The sequence below is a fragment of the Halichoerus grypus genome, chromosome 2, assembly GCF_964656455.1.
Source record: "Halichoerus grypus chromosome 2, mHalGry1.hap1.1, whole genome shotgun sequence".
Taxonomy (NCBI): Eukaryota; Metazoa; Chordata; class Mammalia; order Carnivora; family Phocidae; genus Halichoerus; species Halichoerus grypus.
The window spans coordinates 163,392,739-163,418,469 of NC_135713.1; the positions used below are offsets into that span (position 1 = coordinate 163,392,739).

A 25,731-nucleotide genomic window follows, 5' to 3' on the forward strand; every position below is an offset into this window, starting at 1 on the left:
AGCCACAGCCTGAGAAGAGGTGGCACCCACACCCAAGGACAGGATCTGGCCACACCACACCACCTGCTTCACTCCCAGTATTTCCCCATATGTGAGTTGTGTACATACAGAGGAGCTGGAAACTGTGGGCCTCTCGGAGGCTGGGGTCCAGCGGGGCACAAGGGAGGGACCTAAACCCCGGGAAGTTTGATTTCAGCCCCTGGCAGTCTCAACGGAGATGGAATAGGCAGACCCTTGGATGTCTGCTGCCACGAACATACAGAGGGAGCATAGGAACCAGATCCCCGCCCTCAAGAGGGTCCCAATCTGGTTAAGAAGTCAAGCCCAGCAGTCTAGTAACAGAAACAATGGAGGCCAGTCAAGTGAGGCTGAATTATGTGCTCAGAGAGCGCTCTGTGGGGGAGGCAGGGGTCTCCCGCAGGGGGCGAGGGACCGGTGGGTTGTGGGAACAAATGAAGTGAAGGCAGGGTGAGCCGCAAATCCCCTGCCAGCTTCCCCATGGGCTCGGGGTGAGAATCCCCACTTTACTCCAGGCAGCTGAGCTTGTAATTACACACTACCTCCCGCCACTTGCTGTCAAAGCGCGTGCCAATCCTCTTTCCATAGCTTGACTAAGGTCCCTAAATGTACGCAGAATTAGTCTGTGGTCCACACAGTGCTGGGCACGGAGGAGGATCTTAATAACTTGTTGGTGACAATGGCACAACCATCACAGCAGTATTGTCCCCTCCAACGCCCCCCCCCCCCACCGTTAGGGCAATCTGGCTTCCCTGTGAGAACCTCAGCAGCTCCACCTGCATCTCAGGACTGCAGAGCCACCCTGTCTGCCTCTCCCCCAGCGCTTCCAGACCTTACCACAGAATCCCCCTTCCTTGAGCCTGGAGCATCTACTTAGGGCAAAAAGCATCATAACACAATGGCCAAGCCTCCGGCTCTGAAGCTGCTTACTAGCCACGAGCGCTTGAGTGCTTTAAGTAAGACCTCTGTGCCTCAGTTTTCCCACCTGTGAAAAGGGGACAATGATGATAATAGAGCTGCTTCCTGTGGGCTTTACCAGGAAGAAAGGAACTCACACTCGTCAATGTCTGAGCTGAGAAAAGTGCTTAAAATACATGGGCTAGGGGCGCCTGGGTGGCTCAGTCGGTTAAGCGTCCAACTCTTGATTTTGGCTCAGGTCATGATCTCAGGGTCGTGGGATTGAGCACCGCATTGGGCTCCTTGCTTAGCGCAGAGTCCGCTTGGGATATTCTCTCTCCCCCTCCCTCTGCCCCTCCCTCTACTTCTACTCACGCTCTCTAAATAAATAAAACCTTTAAAAAAAAATACATGTGCTATTATCAACATCTTCTTCCCATCCTTCCCACCTGTATCAGTTAAGACTTCTGGACTCCCCCCATTATTTCCCAGGGCAGCAGTTCTTACCTGTGAGCCCTGGCCCCTCGGTGAGGGGTGATTAGAAAGGCCCCCAAATCCATTCCGAACACTGATTTTTCTGCAGTGCCTAGCAAGTATTTACATACACTATCTCATTTCATCCCAACAACTGTGTATGCAGGTATTTTAATTATTATTTATAGGGGCTGTGGCATGGTTTGTAATAATAAATATTTTGGTCTTCACCCCATTCCTGGCACAGAACTCCTAAAACCTGTTGAATTTCCTAAGTGATGAGAGCAATGGGAACATTTGGGAGCATCTTTTGTTACAATACTTCGTCTTCTGTCCTTAGTTCTGAAACAGCTCCAGAGCTATAAAGGTGAAAGCCCTAATGTTATTCATAAGTTTGTCAATGAGGTGTCTTTGGGGACACCCCTAAGGATGGAGCTGGGTGCCAGGGGAACCATTAGAGGCTTGGAACGTTCAGTCCCAGCTCTCCAACCTCCCGGGAGGGGAGAGGGGCTGCGGGGTGAATCAATCCTGCAGAACGCAGTGAAGCCTCCATAAAAAACCAAATGATGGGCTCAGGGAGCTTCCAGTTGGTGAGCACATGGCAGTACAGGGAGAGTGATATATCCAGAGGCCAGCCCCACAGCACCTGGCCCCCTACAACTCTTCCATCTGGCTGTTCCTGAATTATATCCCTTTATAATAAACTGATAATCCAGGAAGTAAGTGGTTCTGGGTTCTGTGAGCCATGCTAGCAAATTAATCGAACCTGAGCAGGGGGCCAAGGGAACCTCAAATCTACGGCCTGCTGGTGATGATGGCATCTGAAGTGGGGGGGAGGTGGTCTTGTGAGGCAGAGCCCTTGCCCTGTGGGATCGGACATGCTCTCTGGGCAGACAGGGTCAGAGTGGAGTTTACTGTAGGACACCCAGCTGGTGTCACAGAATTGCTTGGTGGGGGAGAAACCACCACACATTTGGTGTCGGAGGAAGGTGAAAATGGTACTGTGAATAGACAAAAAACAGGAGCCAGAGGCTCAGAAAAGGGAAGGAACTTGTGCTAATGAGCGTTAGGTGCGGCTTTGACCCCCAGTGGGTCTCTCCCCCTCAGCTCTGTCTCCCAGACACAAGATGACCTCCACTACGAAAGGGCTTCCTTTTTCAGACTTTCTTTCCCACCCATTCCAGGAACAATGGACCCTTTCAAGCCCTCCCCACATCTGTGGGGTTATGGTATCCGCATCTGCTCTGCTGGAGGACTTCTGCTTTCTATCTACTCCCCTTCTTCAGGCAGGAGCCTTCCCAGAATCCTCGGTGCCACTCACCACAAAAACGACCCGAGGTAGTCCCAGCCAGCAGACTGGGAGTTCTCTCTTCTCTGCCCCTCCCTCCAAGGCTCCCAAGTTCTGCCTGGTGGTGTTGCCCCCACGGTCACTGCAGCATGCCCCCCACCCAGGGCTCAGCCTCCCCACCGAAGCCGTTTGGGGATGCTCACCTGCATTTTCTCCAGCATCTCGAAGAACTCCGCCGACTGAAAGACACAAAGAGGACGCGTCAGCCAGGAGGTCTGCTGAGAAAGTCTCCTCACCAACTGTCTGTAAGCCTAGCCCAGGGCTTCCCCGGAGACAAGAGTCATTTGGATCAAGAGAGAAGGTCATTTGATTTTGCCTTTGCAGGGCTGGAGGGCCAGAACACCCCCTACAACAAAAGAAAAAATGACACGCGTCCAGGCTGGCAAATGTCCCTGGGGAGAGCAGGCACTCAGTCTCCATCAAGAGAGAGGAGCCTGTGAGGCCCCGGGGAAAAGCCAAGTTCCCTAAGACACCTGTCAGCCCCGGGATTCAGCCTGCAGGAGGAGTCCTGTTTGGGATGTTCTCAGCCCAACGGTGGGGCCAAGGTGCCCAACACAGGTAGTCTTCCGCCTTTTGTGGCAACACGGCCCTTGGGTCTGCCATCTCACTTAGAACTCCAACATATAAAGCCAGTGAAAGCAGAGCCCCCCTGGGGGCTTGAGCTCCTAACATGCCTGCCCCGGCCCCTTGCCCCCAAAATCTCTTTGGGGCCCTAAGAGCTTGTGAGCAAAGCCTGGAAACCACTGAACTGGAGTCTCCAGGGACCTGGAGAGATGATTCTAAAAATCTCGAACTATGTAAGTCCAAACATTTAACCTGCTCTGGTGCCCCCCTTGTAAATTCCAGGTAAAAGCAAAAAGCAGAAAAAGGAAGTGGAACAGAGGGGTGAGGGGCTAGAGGCTCTACCCTAACAAACACGCACAGAGACCTCTCAGCGCTTTCCCCACGTCCCCATCCATAAAAATAGCTACACTTTCTTGTCCTCATGTCACTGCCCACATCTGGGCCCTGGCAAGCCATGGGTTAATGAGCACCCAGCACACAGTCCCCAGATGAATAGGAAAGAAAGAAAGCTGTGATGATGAAAAACAAGGAGGTCCTTGTCACTTCTTCCTGCGTAGCAAGAGCATGCCTCCCTCCCTCTGCAGGCAGCAATGGGCCAGAGTTACCTGGAGCCCCCTGCCCGCAGAGTTCCCAGAGAGAATCACCATGGGAAGGACCTTTGTGGAGTCACCGGGCTTAAAATGAGCTCCCCCCAGACCACAGCTGGCCCGTCAGAGGTAACAGTCTCCGACCCCCAGCGGTTCAGGTCCCAGGGTCTGGAAACCCCCCGTGTGAACATGCAGCGTGGAGGACGAGCTTCAGGCACCCACATCGAGCACCCTTGCCCAGAAGCAGCTGTGAAACACACAGCTCCTGAACCTATCCTTCCCACTGGCTCTGTGCACCCTTACCAACTCCATTCTCCAGGAGACCAAGATTCCTAGACGGAAAGAATTTACACAAATCAATAAGGCTAGAAAGATGAGCAGGAAGAGGACAAAAGGACAGAAACAATCAACAATTACACGTGCAGACGTCTGACCCAGTGATTCCTCTTTTAGGGATCTGTGCTATAAACACGCTTCCGTGTGAGCACAAGGATGGATGTTCCCTGCAGCACTGTTTGGTTACAATGAGCTACGTTCCAATAGTATGAACAACTGGGTGCCAATAAATTAAAGAGCTTGGATGAAATGGACAATTTCTAGCAATACACAAACTACCAAAACTGACTCTAAGAAATGGAAAATCTAAAAAGATCTATAATAAATAAAAAAACTGAATTAGTAATCAAGAAGCTACACAAGGAAAAGCCCAGGTCCAGATGGCTTCAGCTGTGAATTCTGCCATTAAAGAAGAATTAATACTAATTCTTCAGAAACTCTTAAAATAGGAAAGGGGACACTTCTCAACTTATTCTACGAGGCTAGTATTACCCCAACAACAAAACCAAAGACATCACAAGACAATAACAGACCAATATAGCTTATGAATATAGATACAAAAATTCTCAAAAACACTAGCAAGCCAAATCCAACAACGTAAAAAAAAAGAATTATACATCATGACCTGGTGATCCGGATTACAGTAAAGTTGGTTTATCCAAAAATCAATGCCTATAATACACCAGAGGAATAGAATAAAAACAAAAACCATATCATCAATTCAACAGACATAAAGAAAGCATTTGACAAAATTCCAAACACTTTCTTGATTAAAAATTAGAAAAAAAAAAAAAACAATAAACTAGATAGAAGGGAAGTTCCTCAACATGATAAAGGGCAGCTACAAAAAAACCACAGGTAATAATATTCTTATTAATGGAAAACCAGATACTTTGTCCATAAAATAAGGAATAAAACTAACCACTGTCATCATTTCTATTTATCACTGTGCTGGATGTTCTAGCCAGAACGGTTAGGCAAAAGAAAAAGAAAAAGAAAAACTATATAATCGACATCCAAACTGGAAAGTAAGAAGTGAAACTATCTCTATTCAGAGATGACATGATCTTGTATATAGAAAATACTAAGGGGGTGCCTGGCTGGCTCAGTGACACTTGATTTTGGCTCAGGTCGTGATCTCAGGGTCAGGAGATCAAGCTCTACATGGGGCTCCACACTCAGTGCAGAGTCTGTTTGAGATTCTCCACCCCCACCTCTGCCCCTCCCCCCACTGGCGCGCTCTAAATTATTTATTTTTTTAAAAAAGAAAATACTAAGGAATTCACTAAAAAAACTATTAAAACTAATAAATGGGTTCAATAAGGAGGCAAGACACAAGATCAATATACAAAAATAAATTGTATTGCTATATATTATCTATGGACAATTAAAATTAAGAAAACAATTCTAATTACAATACCATCATCAAAGAGAATAAAATACTTAGATAGAAATTTAACAAAAGAAATTAAAACTTATACTATGAAAAGCACAAAACAATGATGAAAGAAATTTTAAAAGCTCTGAATAAATGGAAATAAATCCCATGATCACAATTAGAAGGTCAGTATGATTAAGATAACTATACCCTCCAAACTGATCTACAGATTCAATGCAATCTCTATCAAAATCCTAGCTGAATCCTTTGTAGAAATTAAAAGGTGATCCTAAAACTGACATGGAAACTCAAGGGGCCCAGAATAACCAAAGAACAAAGTTGGAGGACACACGCTTCCCAATTTCAAAACTCACTACAAAGCAAAACGTTTTTAATCAAGATAATGTGGCACCGACAGAAGGATAGACCTACAGATCAATGGAATAAAAATTCAATGGGGTCTTTTCAACAAATTGTGCTGGGAAAACTGGATAGCCACGTGCAAAAGAATGAGGCTGGACCCTTTTGCCACACAATATACAAAAATTAACTGAAAATTAATCAACAACCTAAGTGTAAGAGCTAAAATTACAAAATTCTTAGAAGAAAACATAGGAGCAGGGTGCCTGGGTGGCTTAGTCATTAAGGGTCTGCCTTTGGCCTGGGTCATGATTCCAGGGTCCTGGGATCAAGCCCCACATCGGGCTCCCTGCTTAGTGGGAAGCCTGCTTCTCCCTCTCCCATTCCCCCTGCTTGTGTTCCCTCTCTTGCTGTCAAATAAATAAATAAAAATCTTTAAAAAAAAAAAAAAAGAAAACATAGGGGTCTGTCTTTGTGACATTGTATTTGGCAATGGATTCTTATATAGGACACCCAAAGCATAAGCAACAACAACAAAAACCCAATAAATTAGACTTCACCAAAATTAAAAACTTGGATACTATCAAGTAAGCAAAAAGACAACCTCACAGAATAGGAGAAATATTTGCAAATCCTATATCTGATAAGGGACTTGTATCTAGAATAAAGAATTCTTACAACTCAACAATAAAAAGATAATTTTTTAAAGATTTTTTATTTTAGAGAGTGAATGTGTACATGAGTGGGGCTAGGGGCAGAGGGAGAGAGAGAGAAGCAGACTCCATGCTGAGCAGGGAGCCCATCACGGGGCTGGATCCCAGGAGCCCAAGATCAAGACCTGAGCCAAAACCAAGAATTGGAGGCTTGCCAACTGAGCCACCCAGATGCCCCAATAAAAAGATAATTTAAAAATGAGCAAAGGATTTGAATAGAAATTTTTCCAAAAAATATGTACAAATATATAAGCACATGCAAAGATGCTCAATATCATTAGTCATTGGGAAATGTCAATCAAAACCACACTGAGAAACACTTTCCACCCACAAGAATAACTATAACCAAACAGAAATAAGAGCCAGTGCTGGTGAGAATGTGGAGAAATCGGAGCCCTCACACACCGCTAATGAGAATGCAAAATGGTGCACCTACTGTGGAAATAAGTTTGGCAGTTCCTCAAAAAGTTTACCATAGAGCTACCATTTGACCCAGCAACTCCACTCCGAGGTATATAACCCAAGAGAATTGTAAACATATGTCCACAAAAAAAAAAATCACACACCAACAGTTCACAGCAGTAATATTCATAACATCCAAAAAGTAGAAACAACCTAAACGTCCATCAACTCATGAACAAACAAATTATGGTATATCCACACAGTGGAACAGTATTCAGCCATAAAAAAGAACGATGTATATATTCATGCTACATACAACATGGATAAACCTTGAAAACATTATGCTAAGTGCGAGAAGCCAGAACACAAAAGGCCATGTATTATGATTCCATCTATGTGAAATGTCCAGAAAAGGCAAATGTATAGAGATGGAAAGTAGATCTGTGGTTGCCTAGGGCTAAAGGAAATGGGAGATTTGGAGGATGATGCGAAAGGGTACAGGGTTTCTTGTTCTTTTTTTTTTTTTTTTCATTTTAATACCAGTCAGTTAACATACAATGTTATATTAGTTTCAGGTGTACTAGGATTTCCTCTTGAGGTGATGAAAATGTTCTAAATTCAATTGTGATGGTTGCACAATTCTGTGAATATGTGAAAAACCATTGAATTATACACTTTAAATTGGTGACCTTGCTACATAAATTATATCTCTATAAAGCTGTTTCAAATAAACTATGCAGCCATTCAAAAGAAAGCAACAGAGTTACTGCTTACATGAGACACTCTCCAAGATACATTAAGGGGGGAGGAGAACAAATCGGAGAACACATAGAATATGATCCCATTTTTTATAAAAATAAAACCAAAGGTTGCCTATATGTATATAAATACCTAGAAAATAATATGGAAGAATATGCCTCACTGTCAAAAAGCAATTATATTGAGAAGGGGGAGTGGGAGAAGTAAAGGGGGTTTATGCTTTACATATGGCCTACTTCACAAGCACGCAGACCTACATGACTTGCATAATTAAATTTCAAATAAATACGTTTTGTAAGGGAAACAGTAAAATGTGCAAAAGATGTGAACAATTTGCTAAAGGAGAAAAATAAAATGAACAGAAAAGACATGGCACATGCCCAGCCTCCCTAGTTATTAAGGAAATTAAGATAATAAGATAACATCTTTCATCTGTCAGATTGGCCAAGATTAAAAAGAAAACCCGAGGTTGGCAAGGATAACGGCATTAAGGATACAGGGACTGTAGGTAAGTGTGAACCTGGTACAACCTTTCTGAAGGGCAATCTGGTGCTCTGTGTCCACAGCTTTAAAAATGTTCACATATGGGATGCCTGGGTGGCTCAGTCCATTAAGCATTTGTTTGCAGATCAGGTCCTGATCCTGGGGTCCTGGGATGGAGCCCCACATCGGGCTCCCTGCTCAGCAGGGAGCCTGCTTCTCCCTCTCCCTCTGCCACTCCCTCTGCCTGTGCTCTCTCTCTCTCTGACAAATAAATAAATAAAATATTTCCAAAAAAAAAAATGTTCACATATTTTGGTCCAATAAACCCACTCTAAGAAATTTACCCTAATGCAATATTTGGGCACCTATACAATGATATTTGTCGCAACATTGTTTACAGGCAAAAAAGTAGAAACAGCCAGGGGCGCCTGGGAGGCTCAATTAAGAGTCCGCCTTCCAATTTGGTATATATATACAATGGAATATTATGCAGCCATCAAAAGGAATGAGATCTTGCCATTTGCAACGACATGGATGGAACTGGAGGGTATTATGCTGAGCGAAATAAGTCAAACAGAGAAAGACATGTATCATATGACCTCACTGATATGAGGAATTCTTAATCTCAGGAAACAAACTGAGGGTTGCTGGAGTGGGGGGTGGGGTGGGAGGGATGGGGTGACTGGGTGATGGACACTGGGGAGGGTATGTGCTCTGGTAAGCGCTGTGAATTGTGCAAGACTGTTGAATCTCAGATCTGTACCTCTGAAACAAATAATGCAATATATGTTAAGAAAGAAAAAAAGAAGAAGAAGAATGTAGCAGGAGGGGAAGAATGAAGGGGGGGAAATCGGAGGGGGAGAAGAACCATGAGAGATGATGGACTCTGAAAAACAAACTGGGGGTTCTAGAGGGGAGGGGGTTGGGAGGATGGGTTAGCCTGGTGATGGGTATTGAGGAGGGCACGTTCTGCATGGAGCACTGGGTGTTATGCACAAACAATGAATCATGGAACACTATATCTAAAACTAATGATGTAATGTATGGGGATTAACATAACAATAAAAAATTAAAAAAAAAAAAAAAGAGTCCGCCTTCCACTCAGGTCATGATCTCAGGGCTCCCTGCTCAGCAAGGAATCTGCTTCTCTCTCTCCCTCTGCCCCACCCCCTATCTCATGGGCGCACGTACACATGTTCTCTCTCTCTCTCTCTCCACTCCCCTCAAATAAATAAAATCTCAAAGGAAAAAAAAAAGTAGAAACAGCCAAAGTACCCACCAGTGAGAGAAAGAGTAAATAATGCATGAGATTATGCCCCTACAATAAAATAGTATGAGAGGAGATCTACGCTAATTATGCAAAACAAAGATTCACAATGCACTGTGAGAAAAATGGAGCTTAGGTGATCCCATTTTTTTCAATTAAATATAAAAATCGTGTTTGTGTGTGTGTGTATCTCCTATGTGATATTTACAGATACTGATATACAGATACAAAATATATATATATATATACACATATATATGTATGTATAAATACAGATATATATAGGTCTGCATGTGAATACACACATCACTCATCCAGAAAAAAAAAAAAATAACTTGAGGGATAAATGGCAAAATAAGTTATAGGTTAAGGATAATTCTTTTTTCCTTTTTGCCTTTCAGTATTTTATTTATTTTCTGTAACAACTATAAATTATTTTTGGAGTAACTGGTTACCCAGCAATAGTTTTTAAGACTTGAACACATAGGGGTGCCTGGGTGGCTCAGTCGTTAAGCGTCTGCCTTCGGCTCAGGTCATGATCCCAGGGTCCTGGGATCGAGCCCCGCATCGGGCTCCCTGCTCGGCGGGAAGCCTGCTTCTCCCTCTCCCACTACCCCTGCTTGTGTTCCCTTTCTCACTGTGTCTCTCTCTGTCAAATAAATAAATAAAATCTTAGATAAATAAATAAATAAAATCTTAAAAATAAAAAAAAGACTTCAATACGTAAGTGTAAGCTGTGACATCGCTTTCTTTGCTTCTCTCAACCCCTGCTCCAGGCCCTTCCCCATCTTCATCACAGGGTGTCCTGGGATACAAGTACGCTGACTTTGGTGCCCACAAAAGGCCCTGGATTCAGGCCAGTTCATTTCTGGGTCTAACCTTGGCTCTGTGGATTCCAGTCTGAGGCCCTCCTGAATCACCCCCATATCCAGCTTACTCTGTTATCCATGCAGACTGGCAATCAAAAAATCTTCTGTGTGGAAAAAAAAAATCTGTGTGCTCTTAGACAATGACCTTGTATGGCTTAATGTTAACCCCAAATGATTAAGCACCTGCAAGGCATGGGCTAGACACTGGAAGTTCTAAGCAAGGCCCCAATTTCCAGGGTACTTGATCTTATTTAAGAGACAAAGCTACCCAGGCCTATGTCACAGCTGACCAGTGCCACAGTGGTCAGAGGAGGCAAGAAGCACTTCTGGCTTGGAAGGTCAAGTGTGTTAGTTCTCTACTGCTGTGTAACAAATCACTCCAAAACTTAGTGACTCGAAATTCCTTTGTTTCAGGAAGTCAGAAGTGGCTTAGTTGTATGGTTCCAGCTCAGAGCTTCTCAGGGGTTGCTGTAAGGATAGGAGCAGGGGCTGTATTGTCCGAAGACCTGATTGGGGCTGGGGCACCTGCTTCCAACACGGTACACTCACAAGGCCCCGTTCCTCAGCACATGGACCTCTCCATAGGCTGCTCGAATGTCCTCAAAATACTGCAGCTGACCCACCCAGAGTGAGTGAGCCAAGAGACAAAGGTATAGTACATTTTATGACCTTGTCTGTGAAATTGCACACCATCATTTCCCCTTTGTCCTCTTCATTAGAAGCGCATGTCCACAACCAGCCCACACATGAGGGGAGGGGAATCAGGTTCCACTTGTTGAGGAGAGAAGTACCAAAAAATGTGTGGACACATTTTAACACCACCACACCAAGGAAGGCTTCTTGCAGGGAGTGGGATCCCACTAGACCTTAAAGGATAAACAGAAACCACTTCGATAGGGGGCGAGGAAGAGGCCTCACAGGCAATGGATACTGTGCGGACAAAGGTGGAAAGATGGAGAAGCATGATGTGTGCTCAATGAAGAGTGAGTGAGTGGATCAACCTGGCAGACAGGCCTCTGGGTCAACATCCTGAAGCTCAGACTGGAAAGGGGGGCTGGGGTCTAGGCCTGAGAGACTCCACATGCCAGGAACCCAGGCTTAATCTGTAAGGCCACAGAGAGCTACAGACGTTTGTGTCCAGTAGAAGGATGCAGGAGGCAACAGAATCCAGTGGTCAAAGCCAGGTCTGGGAAGTGGCCAGCTCGCTACTGCCCCACTGTGTGACATGAGACACGTTACTCAAGCTCTTTTACTATTAGAAAGCTCATTCTGCAAGTGAGCTTTGTCCTGTTGGGAGACGGTCTGGAAGCTTTAGGGAAGTTCCTGATTTAGAAGACAGCTTTTCTTGTCCTGTCCTTGACACTGTCTTCCCAGAGGCGGTGTGTTTAGATTACTGTTAGAAATGGGTTTGTGTTTCCTACGTGAAGATGCTGGGGCTGGCACAGTTTGGGGGCTGAAAGGGCTGAGATCCGGCCTCAGGCCTGAGTAATGCACTGGGCGGATGCCTCCTGGGTGGACAGCGCCCAGGAGCACAGAACAGTGGCAACTTGGCCTCGGCTGCACTGGCCCCACTTCTCGGTGACTCACTGAACTTTCCAATGGGACAGTTCCAGCCTTGGCAAAGAGCATGTCTCTCTTACCGCCCAGAAGCAGGGTGACGCAGGCCGGCCTGGAAGGGCAGCTCCGGCCCCTCTGGCAGACCCTCGTCCACACCCCCGAGGTTGCGTCACAGAGCCACGGACACACAGAAGGCACATGGTGTGTGCGAGGGGAGCAGGACCACCGCCTCCCATCCCACCACCCTGCGGCCCACCTCCCTCTGGCCCTCAGCAGCTCTGCGCCTGGATGTGGCCTTTTCCTGCAGACAAGCGGCCACCTGCTTTTTCCTTCTTGTTCCATCTCAGCTTGGAAGACCCCCCCCCCCCCCCCCGGCCAGCAAGTTCCCTCTCCCTCCCTCCTCTTCCCTGACCCTATCTGGAGAGGGACACCCACTGCCACCCACCTGCTGCCCATCAGCTCTGAAGCTCCCCTCCTCCCCTCCTAGAGATGGGATGTGTTTACATGTGAACAGCCTTTCTATCCCCCCTGCCCAGGAGATGCCACACCCCCACGGCTCCCTGCCCAGGAGATGCCACACCCCCACAGCTCCCAGCATGGGATGGTGTTGTCTGAGCATCTGCGCCTTGGAGTGGGGCTGTGGTGGCGTAACGTGAGCCAGTCTGCGCAGCCTGGCACAGCACCCAACCCAGAACACGCTCCTGCACAGTAGCAACTCTCTCCTTACCCCCGCCTGTCTGAATCTAGAACACAAAGGGGCAAAGGCGTGTCGACAGCCACCAAAAACATTAAAATAAGACAAGGATGGAGGATAAGGTATTTTCCACCCTGCACAGGCCCCAGGAAAATGGGATGGCAACGTGGCCCGGGCAGTGCCAAGTGAGGAGGAAACCAGAGCAAGCTTCTTTTCCCCACAGGCAAGGAAGACATTGCAAAAGAAAAGGATTCCGGGACAGTTCTGTGAAGAGATTTTTGGGAAAGCTGGGAGAGCTAGGAACCCAGAGCACACGCCTCACTGGGAGCCAGACTGATGTGTCCCATGGCCGTCTAACCACAGCGCAAGCCGCACTGCCCTAACTCCGCTGCTGGCTGGGAGGTCCCTATCCATGGCACGGGCAGGATGAGGGGGCCAGCGGGCCACCAGCCTAGCTGCCGAGGCCTGCCGAAAACGTTGGGGCTGCTCCCCACAAGAAGACAAAGAGTAGTTAACTAGAACAAAAGGTCCTCACAGGCAGGCTATTTTGTTCACTGCTATGTCTTTGGGCCCAGAATTGCCTGGCACATAGTAAATGCTCAAGAAACCTCTGCTGAATGACTGATTTCTCTGCCAAGCAAGCTGAGAATGAAGCAGGCAGTGGAGGCTGAGTCTCAGGCCTGGGAGTCTGGGCTGCACCGGCCAATGTTCCTGCTAGTAAGCGTTGCCTTCAGCCACAGACTGCACCCCTCACCCTGGACAGCCAACCCTATCCCCAACAGGTGCCTCCAGTAAGTTGCATCCAGATACAGGGACTGTTCCAAGCAAGGCTTCTTCCTCTCCTCTCCCATCCTACCTTCTTGCTCCTCTTTCCCTTCTTTGGACACCAATCCCACCAACTCACACTGGGCACAGCCCCTCTGCTGCTAGCGTCTGGACTACTTCGACTATGTCAGCTTGGGCCAGGAGCCTACAGAGCTCCTTATTTTCTATGGCAATGATGATTCAACAGAACCACCTGGACGGCTTGTTGAAAAACAGGTTTCTAGCCAACCCCCACCCCGAGTTTCTAATTCTTAGCCAGAGAATCTCCATTTCTAACAAGTTCCCAGGTGATACTGATACTCCTGGTCTAGGGACCACACTGAGAATTTCACTAACCTGTGGAATTAATTGTACTTAATGCAGGTGGTGTGTGAAAGGGACCAACCTGGCCAGAGCAGAGATGGAACAGCGTCAGGAATAATGGGAAGAGGGCTGGGCTCTTAGAGGACATCTTAAAATTACGCAGAATTCTATTTAAATCTCTAAGACAGGATTCGAAAATGCAAATGACTACAGATACCAAGCAAGTAACATAGGAGTGAAGCGATAAGTAAAAAGATTGATTCAATAATCAAAAACCTCCCAACAAAGAAAAGTCCAGGATCAGAAGGCATCATGGTAAATTCTGTCAAGCACTTTGGTAAGAATTACCACCAATCCTTCATAAACTCTTCCAGAATATAGAAGAGGAGGGAATACTTCCCAACTCATTCTACAAGGCCAGCATCATCAAAACCATACAAAGAAACTACAAGGAAAGGGAACTACAGACCAATATCCCTGATGGATATAGATGCAAAAATCCTCAACAAAATAGTAGCAAACCAAACTGAACACCATGCCATATGCCGTGACCAGGCAGGATTTATCCCAGGAATGCAAAGTTGGTTCAACATTAGAAAATCAATGTACTACATCATATTGATAGAATGAAGGGGAAAAAAACCCACATGATCATCCCAACTAAATCAGGAAAAGCACTTGACAAAATCCAATAATAAAAACACTCAGAAAAATAAAAATAAAAAGGAACTTCCTCAAAATGATAAAGGCCTTTTTTAAAAAAACTCAAATCATTCTCAATGACACTGAAAGCATACTGAAAGCATATCCATAAGACCAGGAACCAAACAAGGACACCCACTGTCACCACTACTACTCAATGTGCTGAAAATTCTAGCCAAAGCAATTAGGCGAGAGAAAGAAATAAAAGGCATCCAAATTGGAAAAGAAGAAATAAAACTATCTCTATTTCCAGATGACATGAGCCAATATAGAAAAACCCAAGGGCACCTGGGTGGTTCAGTCCGTTAAGCATCCAACTCTTGATTTCAGCTCAGGTCATGATCTCAGGGTCGTGAGATAAAGCTCCATGCTGGGCTCTGTGCTCACAGTGGAGTTGGCTTGGGATTCTCTCTCTCCTTCTCTCTCCCCTGCCCCTCCCCTGCTTGTGTGCTCCCTCTCTCTCACTCTCTCTCTAATAAATAAATAAAATATTTTTTAAAAAGGAAAGAAAAAGGAAAACCCAAAGAATATACACACACACATAAACACACACACACACTACTAAAGCTAATAAAGGACATCAGTAAAACTGCAGACTACAAGATCAACAAACAAAAATCAGTTGTTTCTATATACATACACGAACAATGAAAAATCTAAAAAGAAAATTAAGAAAACCATTCCATTTGCAAAGCATTTTTAAAAATCTAGTATAATTTAACCAAGAAGGTAAAACACTTGTACACTGAAAACTACAAAACTGTGATGAAAAAAATTAAAGAAGACCTCAATAAATAGTATGACATCCCTTGTTCATGAGTCGGCAGATGTAGTATTCTTAAGATGGCAATACTATCCAAAGCAATCTAGAATGCAACCCCTATTAGAATTCCGCTGGATTCTTTGTAGAAATTGAGAAGCTGATGCTAAAGTTGATCTGGAAACTCAAGGGAAAACATTCAGCCAAAACATTCTTTTTTCTTTTTTTAATTTGAGTATAGCTGACACACCAATGTTACATTAGTTTCAGGTGTACAACAGTGATTTGACTAGTTTATACATTTTGCTACATTCACCAAGTGTAGCTACCATCTGTCCTGATACATCACTATTACAAGTCATTGACTATATTCATTTTGCTGTACCTTTTATTCCCATGAGTTACTCATTCCATAACTGGAAGCCTGTATCTCCCACTCCCCTTCACCCATTTTGCCCAATCCTCCAACCCCCTTCCCAAACTGATAGCAACCATCAGTTTGCTCTATGTATTCCTAAGTCTGATCCTGCTCTTGGTTTATTCATTTGCGGTTTTTTTTTTTTTTTTTTAAAGATTTTATGGGAGAGAGAGAGAGTGCACACGCGAGCACGCAAACAGGGGGGTGAGAAGGAGAAGCAGGCTCCCTGCTGAGCAGCAACACAGGGCTCAATCCCAGGACCCCGGGATCATAACCTGAGCCTAAAGCAGGCACTTAACCGACTAAGCCACCCAGGCGCCCCTCATTTGGGTTTTTTTTAAGAGTCCACTTATGAGGGGCGCCTGGGTGGCTCAGTCGTTAAGCGTCTGCCTTCGGCTCAGGTCATGATCCCAGGGTCCTGGGATCGAGCCCCACATCGGGCTCCCTGCTCTGCGGGAAGCCCGCTTCTCCCTCTCCCACTCCCCCTGCTTGTGTTCCCTCTCTTGCTGTCTCTCTCTCTCTGTCAAAATAAATAAAAATAAAATCTTTAGGGGCGCCTGGGTGGCTCAGTTGGTTAAGCAACTGCCTTCGGCTCAGGTCATGATCCTGGAGTCCCGGGATCGAGTCCCGCATCGGACTCCCTGCTCAGCGGGGAGTCTGCTTCTCCCTCTGATCCTCCCCCTCTCATGCTCTCTGTCTCCCATTCTCTCTCTCAGATAAATAAATAAAAAATCTTAAAAAAAAAATAAATAAATAAAATAAAATCTTTAAAAAAAAAAGTCCACTTATGAGTGAAATCATATGGTATGTCCTTCTCTGTCTGACTTATTTCACTTAGTATAATACCGTCTTAAGTCCACCCATGTTGCCTCAAATGGCACAATAGCATCCTTTTTATGGCTACAGAATAATCCACTGTGTATATATATACACCACATCTTCCTTATCTATCTATCTATTAATAGACATGCTACTTTCATATCTTGGCTATTGTAAACAATGCTGCAATAAACATAGGGGTGCATATATCTTTTCAAATTAGTGTTATTGTATTCTTTGGGTAAATACCCAGTAGAGGAATTACTGGATCATATGGTCGTTCTATTTTTAATTTTTTGAGGAACTTCCATACTGTTTTCCACAATGACTGCACCAATTTCCATTCACACCAACAGTGTACAAGGATTCCTTTTTCCCACATCCTTGCCAACACTTGTTAGCTCTTTTGTTTTTTATTTTAGCCATTCTGACAGGTGTGAAGTGACATTTCATTGTGGTTTTAATCTGCATTTCCCTGATGATGAGTGATGTTGAGCATCTTTTCATGTATCTGTTGGCCATCTGTATGTCTTCTTTGGAGAAATGTCTATTCAGGTCCTCTGCCCATTTTTTAATCAGATTGTTGGTTATGAGTGGGGGTTTTTTGGGGTTTTTTTGTTTGTTTTTGGTATTGAGTTATACAAGTTCTTTTGGAAATTAATCCCTTATCAGATATATCATTTACAAATATCTTCTCCCATTCAGTAAATTGTCTTTCTGTTTTGTTGATGATTTCCTTTGCTTGTGCAAAAGTTTTTTTTATTTTGATATAGTCCCAGTAGTTTATTTTTGCTTTTGTTCCCTTGTCTTAGGAGACGTGTCTAAAAAAAATGTTGCTATGGCTGATGTCAGAGAAATTACTGCCTCTGTTCTCTTCTAGGATTTTTATGGTTTCAGGTCTCACATTTAGGCTTTTCATCCATTCTGAGTTTATTTATGTGTATGGTCAAAGAAAGTGGTCCAGTTTCATTCTTCCACATGTAGCTGTCCAGTTTTCCCAGCACCATTTATTGAAGAGACTATTTTTTCCCTATTGTACATTCTTGCCTTCTTTGTCATAGATTAATTGACCATATAAGTGTGGGTTTATTTTTGGGCTCTCTATTCTGTTCCATTGATGTGTCTATTTTTGTGCCAGTACCATATTGTTTTGATTACCACAGCTTTGTAGTATATCTTGAAATCTGGAATTGTGATGCTTTCAGCTTTGTTCTTCTTTTCCAAGATTGCTTTAGCTATTCAGGGTCTTTTGTGGTTCCACACAAGTTTTAGGATTATTTGTTCTAGTTTTGTGAAAAATGGTATTTTGATAGGGATGGCACTGAATCTGTAAATTGCTTTGGGTAATATGTACATTTTAACAATATTAATTCTTCCAATCCATGAGCATGGAATATCTTTCCATTTGTTTGTGTCACCTTTAATTTCTTTCATCAATGTTTTATAGTTTTCAGAGTACAGGTCTTTCACCTCCTTGGTTAAGTTTATTCCTAGGTATTTCATTATTTTGGTTCAACTGTAAATGGAATTATTCTCTTAATTTCTCTTTCTGCTACTTTGTTATCAGTGTATAGAAATGCTACAAATTTCTGAGTATTAACTTTTTATCCTGTGACCTTACTGAATTCATTTATTACTTCTTATAGTTTTTTGGTGGAGTCTTTAGGATTTTTTTTAAAGATTTTATTTGTCAGGGAGAGAGAGCACAAGCAGGGGGAGTGGCAGACAGAGAGAGAAGCAGGCTCCCTACTGAGCAAGGTGCCCTATGCAGGACTCAATTCCAGGACATTGGGATCATGATCTGAGCTGAAGGCAAACACTTAACCAACTAAGCCACCCAGGCATCCCGAGTCTTCAGGATTTTCTATGTATAATACCATGTCGTCTGCAAATAGTGACAGTTTAACTTCTTTAACAATTTGGATGCCTCTTATATCTTTTTCTTGTCTGATTGCTATGGCTAGGACTTCCATTACCATGTTGAATAAAAGTGTCAAGAGTGGACATCCTTGCCTTATTCCTGATCGTAGAGGAAAAGCTCTCAGTTTTTCACCACAGAGTATGATGTCAGCTGTGGATTTTTCATATTTCTTTATCATGTTGAGGTATGTTCCCTCTAACCCAACTTTTGAGACTTTTTATCATGAATGGATGTTGAATTTTGCCAAATGTTTTTTCTGCCTTTACTGAAATGACTATATGATTTTTATCCTTCTTTTTGTTGATGTGGTATATTACATTGTTTGCAAATACTTAACTATCCTTGCATCTCCAGAATAAATCCCACTTGATTGTGGTGAATAATCTTTTTAATGTATTGTTGTATGCAGTTGGCTAATATTTTGTTGAGGATTTCTGTATCTATGTTCATCAGGGATATTGGCCTATAGTTTTCTTGTCTTTGGCTGGTTTTGGTATCAGGGTAATGCTGGCCTCCTAGAATATATTTGGAAGCTTTCCTTCCTCTTCTATTTTTTGAAATAGTTTGAGAAGAATAGGTACTAACTCCTCTTTAAATGTTTGGTGAAATTCATCAGTAAATCCATCTGGTCCTGGACTTTTATTTTTTGGGAGTTTTTTGATTACTGATTCGATTTCATTACTTGTAATTGGTCTGTTCATATTTTCAATTTCGTCCGGCTTTAGTTTTGGGAGACTGTATGTTTCTAGGAATTTATCCATTTCTTCTAGGTTGTCCAGTTTATTGGCATATAATTTTTTTCAATATTTTGTTTATTTAGGGGCTCCTGGGCGGCTCAGTTGGTTAAGCGTCTGCCTTCGGCTCAGGTCATGATCCTGGTATCCTGGAATCGAGCCCTGCAGTGGGCTCCCTGCCAGCAGGGAGTCTGCATCTCCCTCTCCTTCTGCCCCTACCCCCACTCATGCTCACTCCGTCTCTCTCTCTCTGAGAGTGGGGGGGAGGGAACACAGGGAGAAACACAAGCAGACTCCACTTTGAATGTGAAGCCCAACGTGGGGCTCAATCTCACGACCCTAAGATCATGATCTGAGTGGAAACCAAACCCAGGCACCCTGGCACATAATTTTTCATAGTATGCTCTTATAATTCTTTCTATTTCTGTGGTGTTAATTGTTATTTCTCCTCTCTCATTTCTTATTTTACTTATTTGGGTCCGTTTTCTATTTTGCTTGATGAGCATCGGCCAAAACATTCCTGAACAAGGACTCACACTTCCCAATCTCAAAACTTACTACAAAGCTATAGTGATTAAAGCAGTGTGGCACTGACATAGGATAGCCACACAGAGCAAGGGAATAGAATTTAGAGTCCAGAGAGAAACCCATACATTTATGGCCAACTGACTTTGGACAAGGGTGCCATGACCACTCACTGGGGAAAGAATAGTCTTTTCACAAATGGTACTGGAAATACTGGACACCCACATGCAAAAGAATGAAGTTGGACTCCTACTCTTTATACCATAAACAAAAACTAACTCAAAATAAAGCAACAATCTAAACCTAAAAGCTAAAACTGTAAAACTCTCAGAAGAAAACATAAGGGAAAATATTCATGATTTTAGATTTGGCAATGGATTATTAGGTATGACACCATTTAAATAAAAGAAAGAAAGAAAATACAGGTAAATTGGCCTTCATCAAAATTTAAAACTTTTGTCCTTCAAAGGATATTATCACTGAAGTCAAGACTGGAACAGAATGGGAGAAAATATTTGCAAATCATGCATCTAATAAGAACCTAGTATCCAGAATACGTAAAAAACTCATAACTTAACAAAAAGACAAACAACCCAATTTAAAAGTGGGCAAAGGACTTGAAAAGACATTTCTCCATAGAGGATATACAAGTAGACAATAATCACATGAAAAGACTCTCAACATCATTAGTCACTGGGAAGTGCAGATCAAAACCACAGTGAGATACCACTTCACACCTACTTGGCTGGCTATAATGAAAAATATATAGAGAGAGAAAATAACAGGTGTTGGTGATCATAAAGAGAAACTGGAAGGCTCATGCACTGCTGGTAGGAATATAAAATGGTGCAGCCACTGTAGAAAACAATTTGGTGATTCCTCAAAAAGTTAAACATAGGGGTACCTGGGTGGCTCAGTCGATTAAGCATCTGCCTTTGGCTCAGGTCATGATCACAGGGTCCTGGGATCGAGTCCCACAGCAGGGAGTTTGCTTCTCTCTCTCTCTCCCTCTGCCTCTCCCCCTGCTCATGCTCTCTCTGTCTCTCTCTCTCAAATACATAGTCTTTTTTAAGAAAGTTAAATAGAGTGTGTTACCATATGGCCCGGAAATTCCATGCCAGCTATAGACCGAAAAGGACTGAAAACAGGTAATCAACAGATACTTAGACACGAAAGTTGTTCACTTATACAGTGAACGGCAGCAGCATTATTCACACCTGCCAGAAAATGGAAATGATCCCAGTGTCCACCAACAGACGGATGAACAAACTGTAGTGTCTCCACACAATGGAATATCGTTCTGTCACCAAAAGGAATGAAGCATCGACACATGCTACAATGTGAATGAACATCAAAAACATGTATGCTAAGTGAAAGATGCCGGATACAAAAGGTCACATACTGTATGGTTCCACGTCTCTGAAATATCCAGAGTTCCAGAATCATTAAATCCAGAGCAACAGAAAGCAGACTAGTTTTGTCTGGGGCTGGAGGGAGGAGGAATGGAGAGTAACTGCTTAAGGGGGTTTCATTTGGGGGTAACGAAAATAAGGTAGAACTAAACGGAAGTGGTGCTTGCACAACAATGTGAACATACTAAATGCACTGAACTGTCCGCTTTAAAATGATTAACTTTAGGGGCGCCTGGGTGGCTCAGCCGTTAAGCGTCTGCCTTCGGCTCAGGTCATGATCCCAGGGTCCTGGGATCAAGCCCCACATCAGGCTCCCTGCTCGGTGGGAAGCCTGCTTCTCCCTCTCCCACTCCCCCTGCTTGTGTTCCCTCTCTCGCTGTGTCTCTCTCTCTGTCAAATAAATAAATAAAATCTTTAAAAAAAAAAAATGATTAACTTTATGTTCTGTAAATTTCATCTCAACAACACCAACAAAGTGAACCAATGTTGAGCTGCAGAGCACATGCCCTTCCAAAAGGTGCAGTTGCCGCTGGTGCCTAGCCAGGCTACTAGCAGAAATGCAAGCTCAGTGTTACAAGAGTTTTCAACTTTTTAAGATAAGCCAGGGGCACCTGGGTGGCTCAGTGGGTTAAGCGTCTGCCTTCGGCTCAGGTCATGATCCCAGGGTCCTGGGATCGAGCCCTGCATCGGGCTCCCTGCTCAGCAGGGAGCTGCTTCTCCCTCTCCCTCTGCTGCTCCCCCTGCTTGTGCTCGCTCTCTCTTTCTCTCTGTCAAATAAATAAATAAAATCTTAAAAAAAAAAAAAAAAAGCAGAAATCCAAATTTGCATATGAACTCTCCCAATTTTTATACATTGATAACCAACTCAAAGCTTTAGAAATCTCTATGTGGACCAAACAAAATACATCTATGAGCCAAATCAGCCCACAAGACATAAGTTCCACACTATACCTTGGACATGAATGTCCCTGAGCTGGAAAATGGAATGACATAAGGAAAGTTTTAGGAAGCCCCAAGGTATCCTCTATTGGGCCCCCGTGATGTACCAGGCACTGATTGAGGCACTTCACAAATGCCACAACGTAAGCCTCATAAGTGCCCAGGGAGGGGGTGGGAGGGCAGGAAGGTCTGAGTGGTTAAGCAACTCACCCAGAGTAAACACACTCAGAAAAGGCAGAAGCCAGATTCAAGTCCAGATCTATCTGGGTTTACCACCTCCACATCTCACACGCATGTCTCATCAGCATCTCTGACTTCACAAGGGCCCCAAAGAACTCTCATTAATGTTTCGCTCTAAATCTTTCCTCCACCCATCCTGACGCTCAGGACTAAACCCCAGAGTCACCATCACTGGATTCTTTATCCCTCACTCCCCAACCCCAATCCTGCAAGTCCACTGCCAAAACACATCCCAAGTCTGAGCACTTCTCAGCAGCTACCCTGCCTCCACCATGTCTCACTGTCCCTCATCAGGACCACGCAGCAGCCTCCCTCCCCATCTGACAGCCACATGGTCTTTCTGAAAGATAAAGCAAATGACGTCAGTACCCAACTTCAAACCCTCCAACATACCACTCCACACCCCTGCCAAGGCCCAGGGGCAGGTCAGGCCATTTCTGTTTAGTAGCAGGGTCACCAGGCTCACCCCCTGTCCTGGAGTGGCACAGCCTAAGATTTGGGGGACTCCTTACCTCCACCCCCAAATAAGTGTCCTACCACTGCCCACACTCATCCCTAAACTGTCACCCTCAATTCCCCTAGAGAAAGGAGGGTAACACAGCCGAGGAGGGAGAAGAAAGGAAAGAACACAGCCCACCTCGGCCTACAGCAGACGGGTCTGTGAGTGACGAAGAGCCCAGGAGTCCCGACCTCGCCCAGTCAATCTACGCCCTCCCATGTTCCCTAGGAGGGTACAAAGGGCCTGGCAGCTGAACTAGGGGATCACAGAGTCTCCAAGAACAACCTGGCTTGGCAGGAAAGGACCTTGACTCTCCAGGCTAGCCAGGAACATCACACACACACACACACACACACACACACACACACACACCACTCCCAAGTACACACTAACTGCACAGCTCTGAGGCTCTAGGACAGGACGCAGAGCCCCTGCCAAGGCCATGTGGAGCACTGCAGTGCAAAGGGGACAGACGGCTGGACCTCCAGGGCAGGCCTGGCCAGCTCCAAGTGTCCACGGCCAGGTGGAAGCCCAGCTCCAGAGTCCCTCCTCCCTCCCGCCCTCCCTCGCCTGGGCACTCCCACCTGCAACGCAGCCGGGGGCTAGCTGTGGGTCCCCTCCGGCTCTGGCACAGCGCCAAGAAGCCATCAGTTACAAAGAGGTGAGCTCTGCCCAGTTCCATGCCAGGACCCCATCTCAGATCTCCAGGCCAGGGAGGAAAGGCCCTCGTCCCCAACTCCGTCCCTGATCTTTGTTCCTCCTTCCCCTGAGTGACAGGTGGCTTCTATGCCCCATAGTAGGCCAAGAGCCACCAGGGGCTCCCTGCCAGGCAACAGGAGAAGGGACTCTGGCCCCTCCCCCGCCACCCCCAACCCCACTCCAGGCAGCAGGGCCTGGGCAGGCATTCCTCCACAGCCTGCGGCCACTCACCAAAATGTTCTTTAAGAAATCCATCATCTCCCACCAGTGCCCTCCCCTGCAAGTCGGGGGGCGGGGAGGGGGCTCTGCCTGCCTGAGCACCACTGGGGCTGCTGCTGCTCCCACCCCAGCCGCTGAGCCGCGGCTGACGTTGGACAACTTCCTTAAGATCAAACAAGGAACTGCAGGATTTGGGTGTCCGCCCGGAGCTGTTATTCTACATTGACTAGCCCTGACCTTTGACCCCCTCCTTTGCCAGTGCTGTTTTCCTGGGAGCCCGGGGCTCTGGGTCATGTGTCATAAGGGCAAGGGGTGCCCCCCAAGGGAGAGGCACCATGCCAGCAGGATGGAAGAGGAGACCCACTCGGGGGCATAGGAAGGTCAGGGTGCAGGAAGCATTCCTGACCTTCCATCCTTGCAAGAACTCACCCTGCCGCTGGCCTGCAATGTGGGATGGAAGGCAGGACCCCGTGTGCTTGGGCCTCAATGTTCCCATCTGTGAGCTGGGAAACCCAATATATAAGGAGAATAAGGACAAAGTAGAAGAAAGCAAGCAGGTGTCTGCACCTTTAAAGGCATTCACATGGACCTCACAGACCCTGAACCATCCTCCTCAAAGGTCTGAAGAAAACAGCTGAAAGAGTAGGCCATGGCCCCTTTCCAGGTGGGGCTTCTAGTAGGAGGGCAGGGCACAGTGAACTGCTTGCTTTCATGAACAGCCTGGGTTTTTTTTTAGAATCATTACATGTATTGGTTTAAAAAAAAATTTTTTTTGAACGTGCTTTAAAAAAGAGAGCAGTCCTCATGCCCTGTGGCTATCCCATAAGAAAAATTAAAAATAAATAAAGCAAATGGCTTGGAGAAACACATGTGGCTTCAACAGCTCAGGGCCCAGAGGCACCAGAGTGCTGTGTTATTAATAAGAGCACAAGTGTGGGGGGCGAGGAGCCAGGTCCCAAGCTCAGCCCAGGGCTCACCTGGGTCTCAGAGTCTCTTTCCAACACTAATAAACCCATTACGTTCAACATCCATCCACAACCCTCGATCCCATTCCAGCTTTGGGCAGAAAGCAACGTCCCCGGCTCAGAAGGAACGGAATGAATTTTTTTTTTAATCCCTCCAAAAAAGGCAGTATGGTGTGGTGGAAACAGCCCCAGACTTAGCGGTGGCAGGCAAGGTTTTTAACTTGCGGCTCTACTGTTTACAAAGCTGCGTGAGCTGGTTACTCGGCCTCTGAGCCTTAGTTTCCCTACCTGTAAAATGGGGAGATCTGACCCACTTTGCAAGGTGTTTTAGAACAGGATGTGGTGTACAGAATGTGTCCAGTGGAGGGCGAAACACAAAGACCCTCAGCCTTTTAGCTGGTGGTATGAAAAGTACCTCACCACCTGCTCAGCCCCACCCAAGAAGCCAGTCTTGTCTCTGCCTTCCTTCCTCTGACCCAGCCCATCACCAGGCACATGGCCCATCTCCTCTCCCCAGCCCAGCCCCATCCTGCTACTGCTTGAGCTCCAGAGAGCCCAAGAGCATCCATGAGTGAACAAAGGCCAGGAAATGTCCCCAGGGGCTGCAGGAGGGCACAGCTCAATTGAGGTCAGAAAAGGCCTTGGCATGGGTCCATCCCTGGGGGCTTGAAATGACACTGGAAGTCGTAGGGGTGGAGGGAGAAGGGCAGAGTTCTAGGATGTGAACTGAGCCACTGCACACAGCTGTAGTTGTGTGCTAGGGGGCGCCCTGGCTGCAGAGAAGGGTGACAATGTTAAAATTCTGAAAGAAAACCAGTCTCCCTGCCCCAGCATAAGGCTCCGGTGTCCTCGGTGTCTTCCCTGTTCCCTCCCACACCTCCTTCTGTCTCCTCCGCATTCCTGCTCAGAGCCAAGGAGTCATTTAGCGGAGCCCCTACCCCACCCTGCCACGCCCACTCCTGCAGGACCGCTCCCAGGACTCGCCATATCCAGAATAGTTCTGCAACCCCCCTGCCACAGCACCCCAGGGCCCAGGAAGCCTTGT

General features: G+C 45.5%; 1 protein-coding gene across 8 annotated transcripts in view; it reads right to left on the bottom strand.

The window, feature by feature from the left end:
* RAP1GAP2 (RAP1 GTPase activating protein 2) overlaps positions 1 to 25,731 on the bottom strand; it is a 233,298-nt gene that overhangs the window by 69,641 nt on the left and 137,926 nt on the right. For all 8 annotated transcript variants that reach the window (XR_013446056.1, XM_078068051.1, XM_036097956.2 and 5 more), the window contains one exon: positions 2,881 to 2,916. Coding sequence is in view for 7 of the 8 variants with exons in the window: in XM_078068051.1 (XP_077924177.1) it covers positions 2,881 to 2,916 (36 nt within the window). In the remaining variant the exon portion in view is untranslated. The remainder of the gene's footprint in view (positions 1 to 2,880; positions 2,917 to 25,731) is intronic.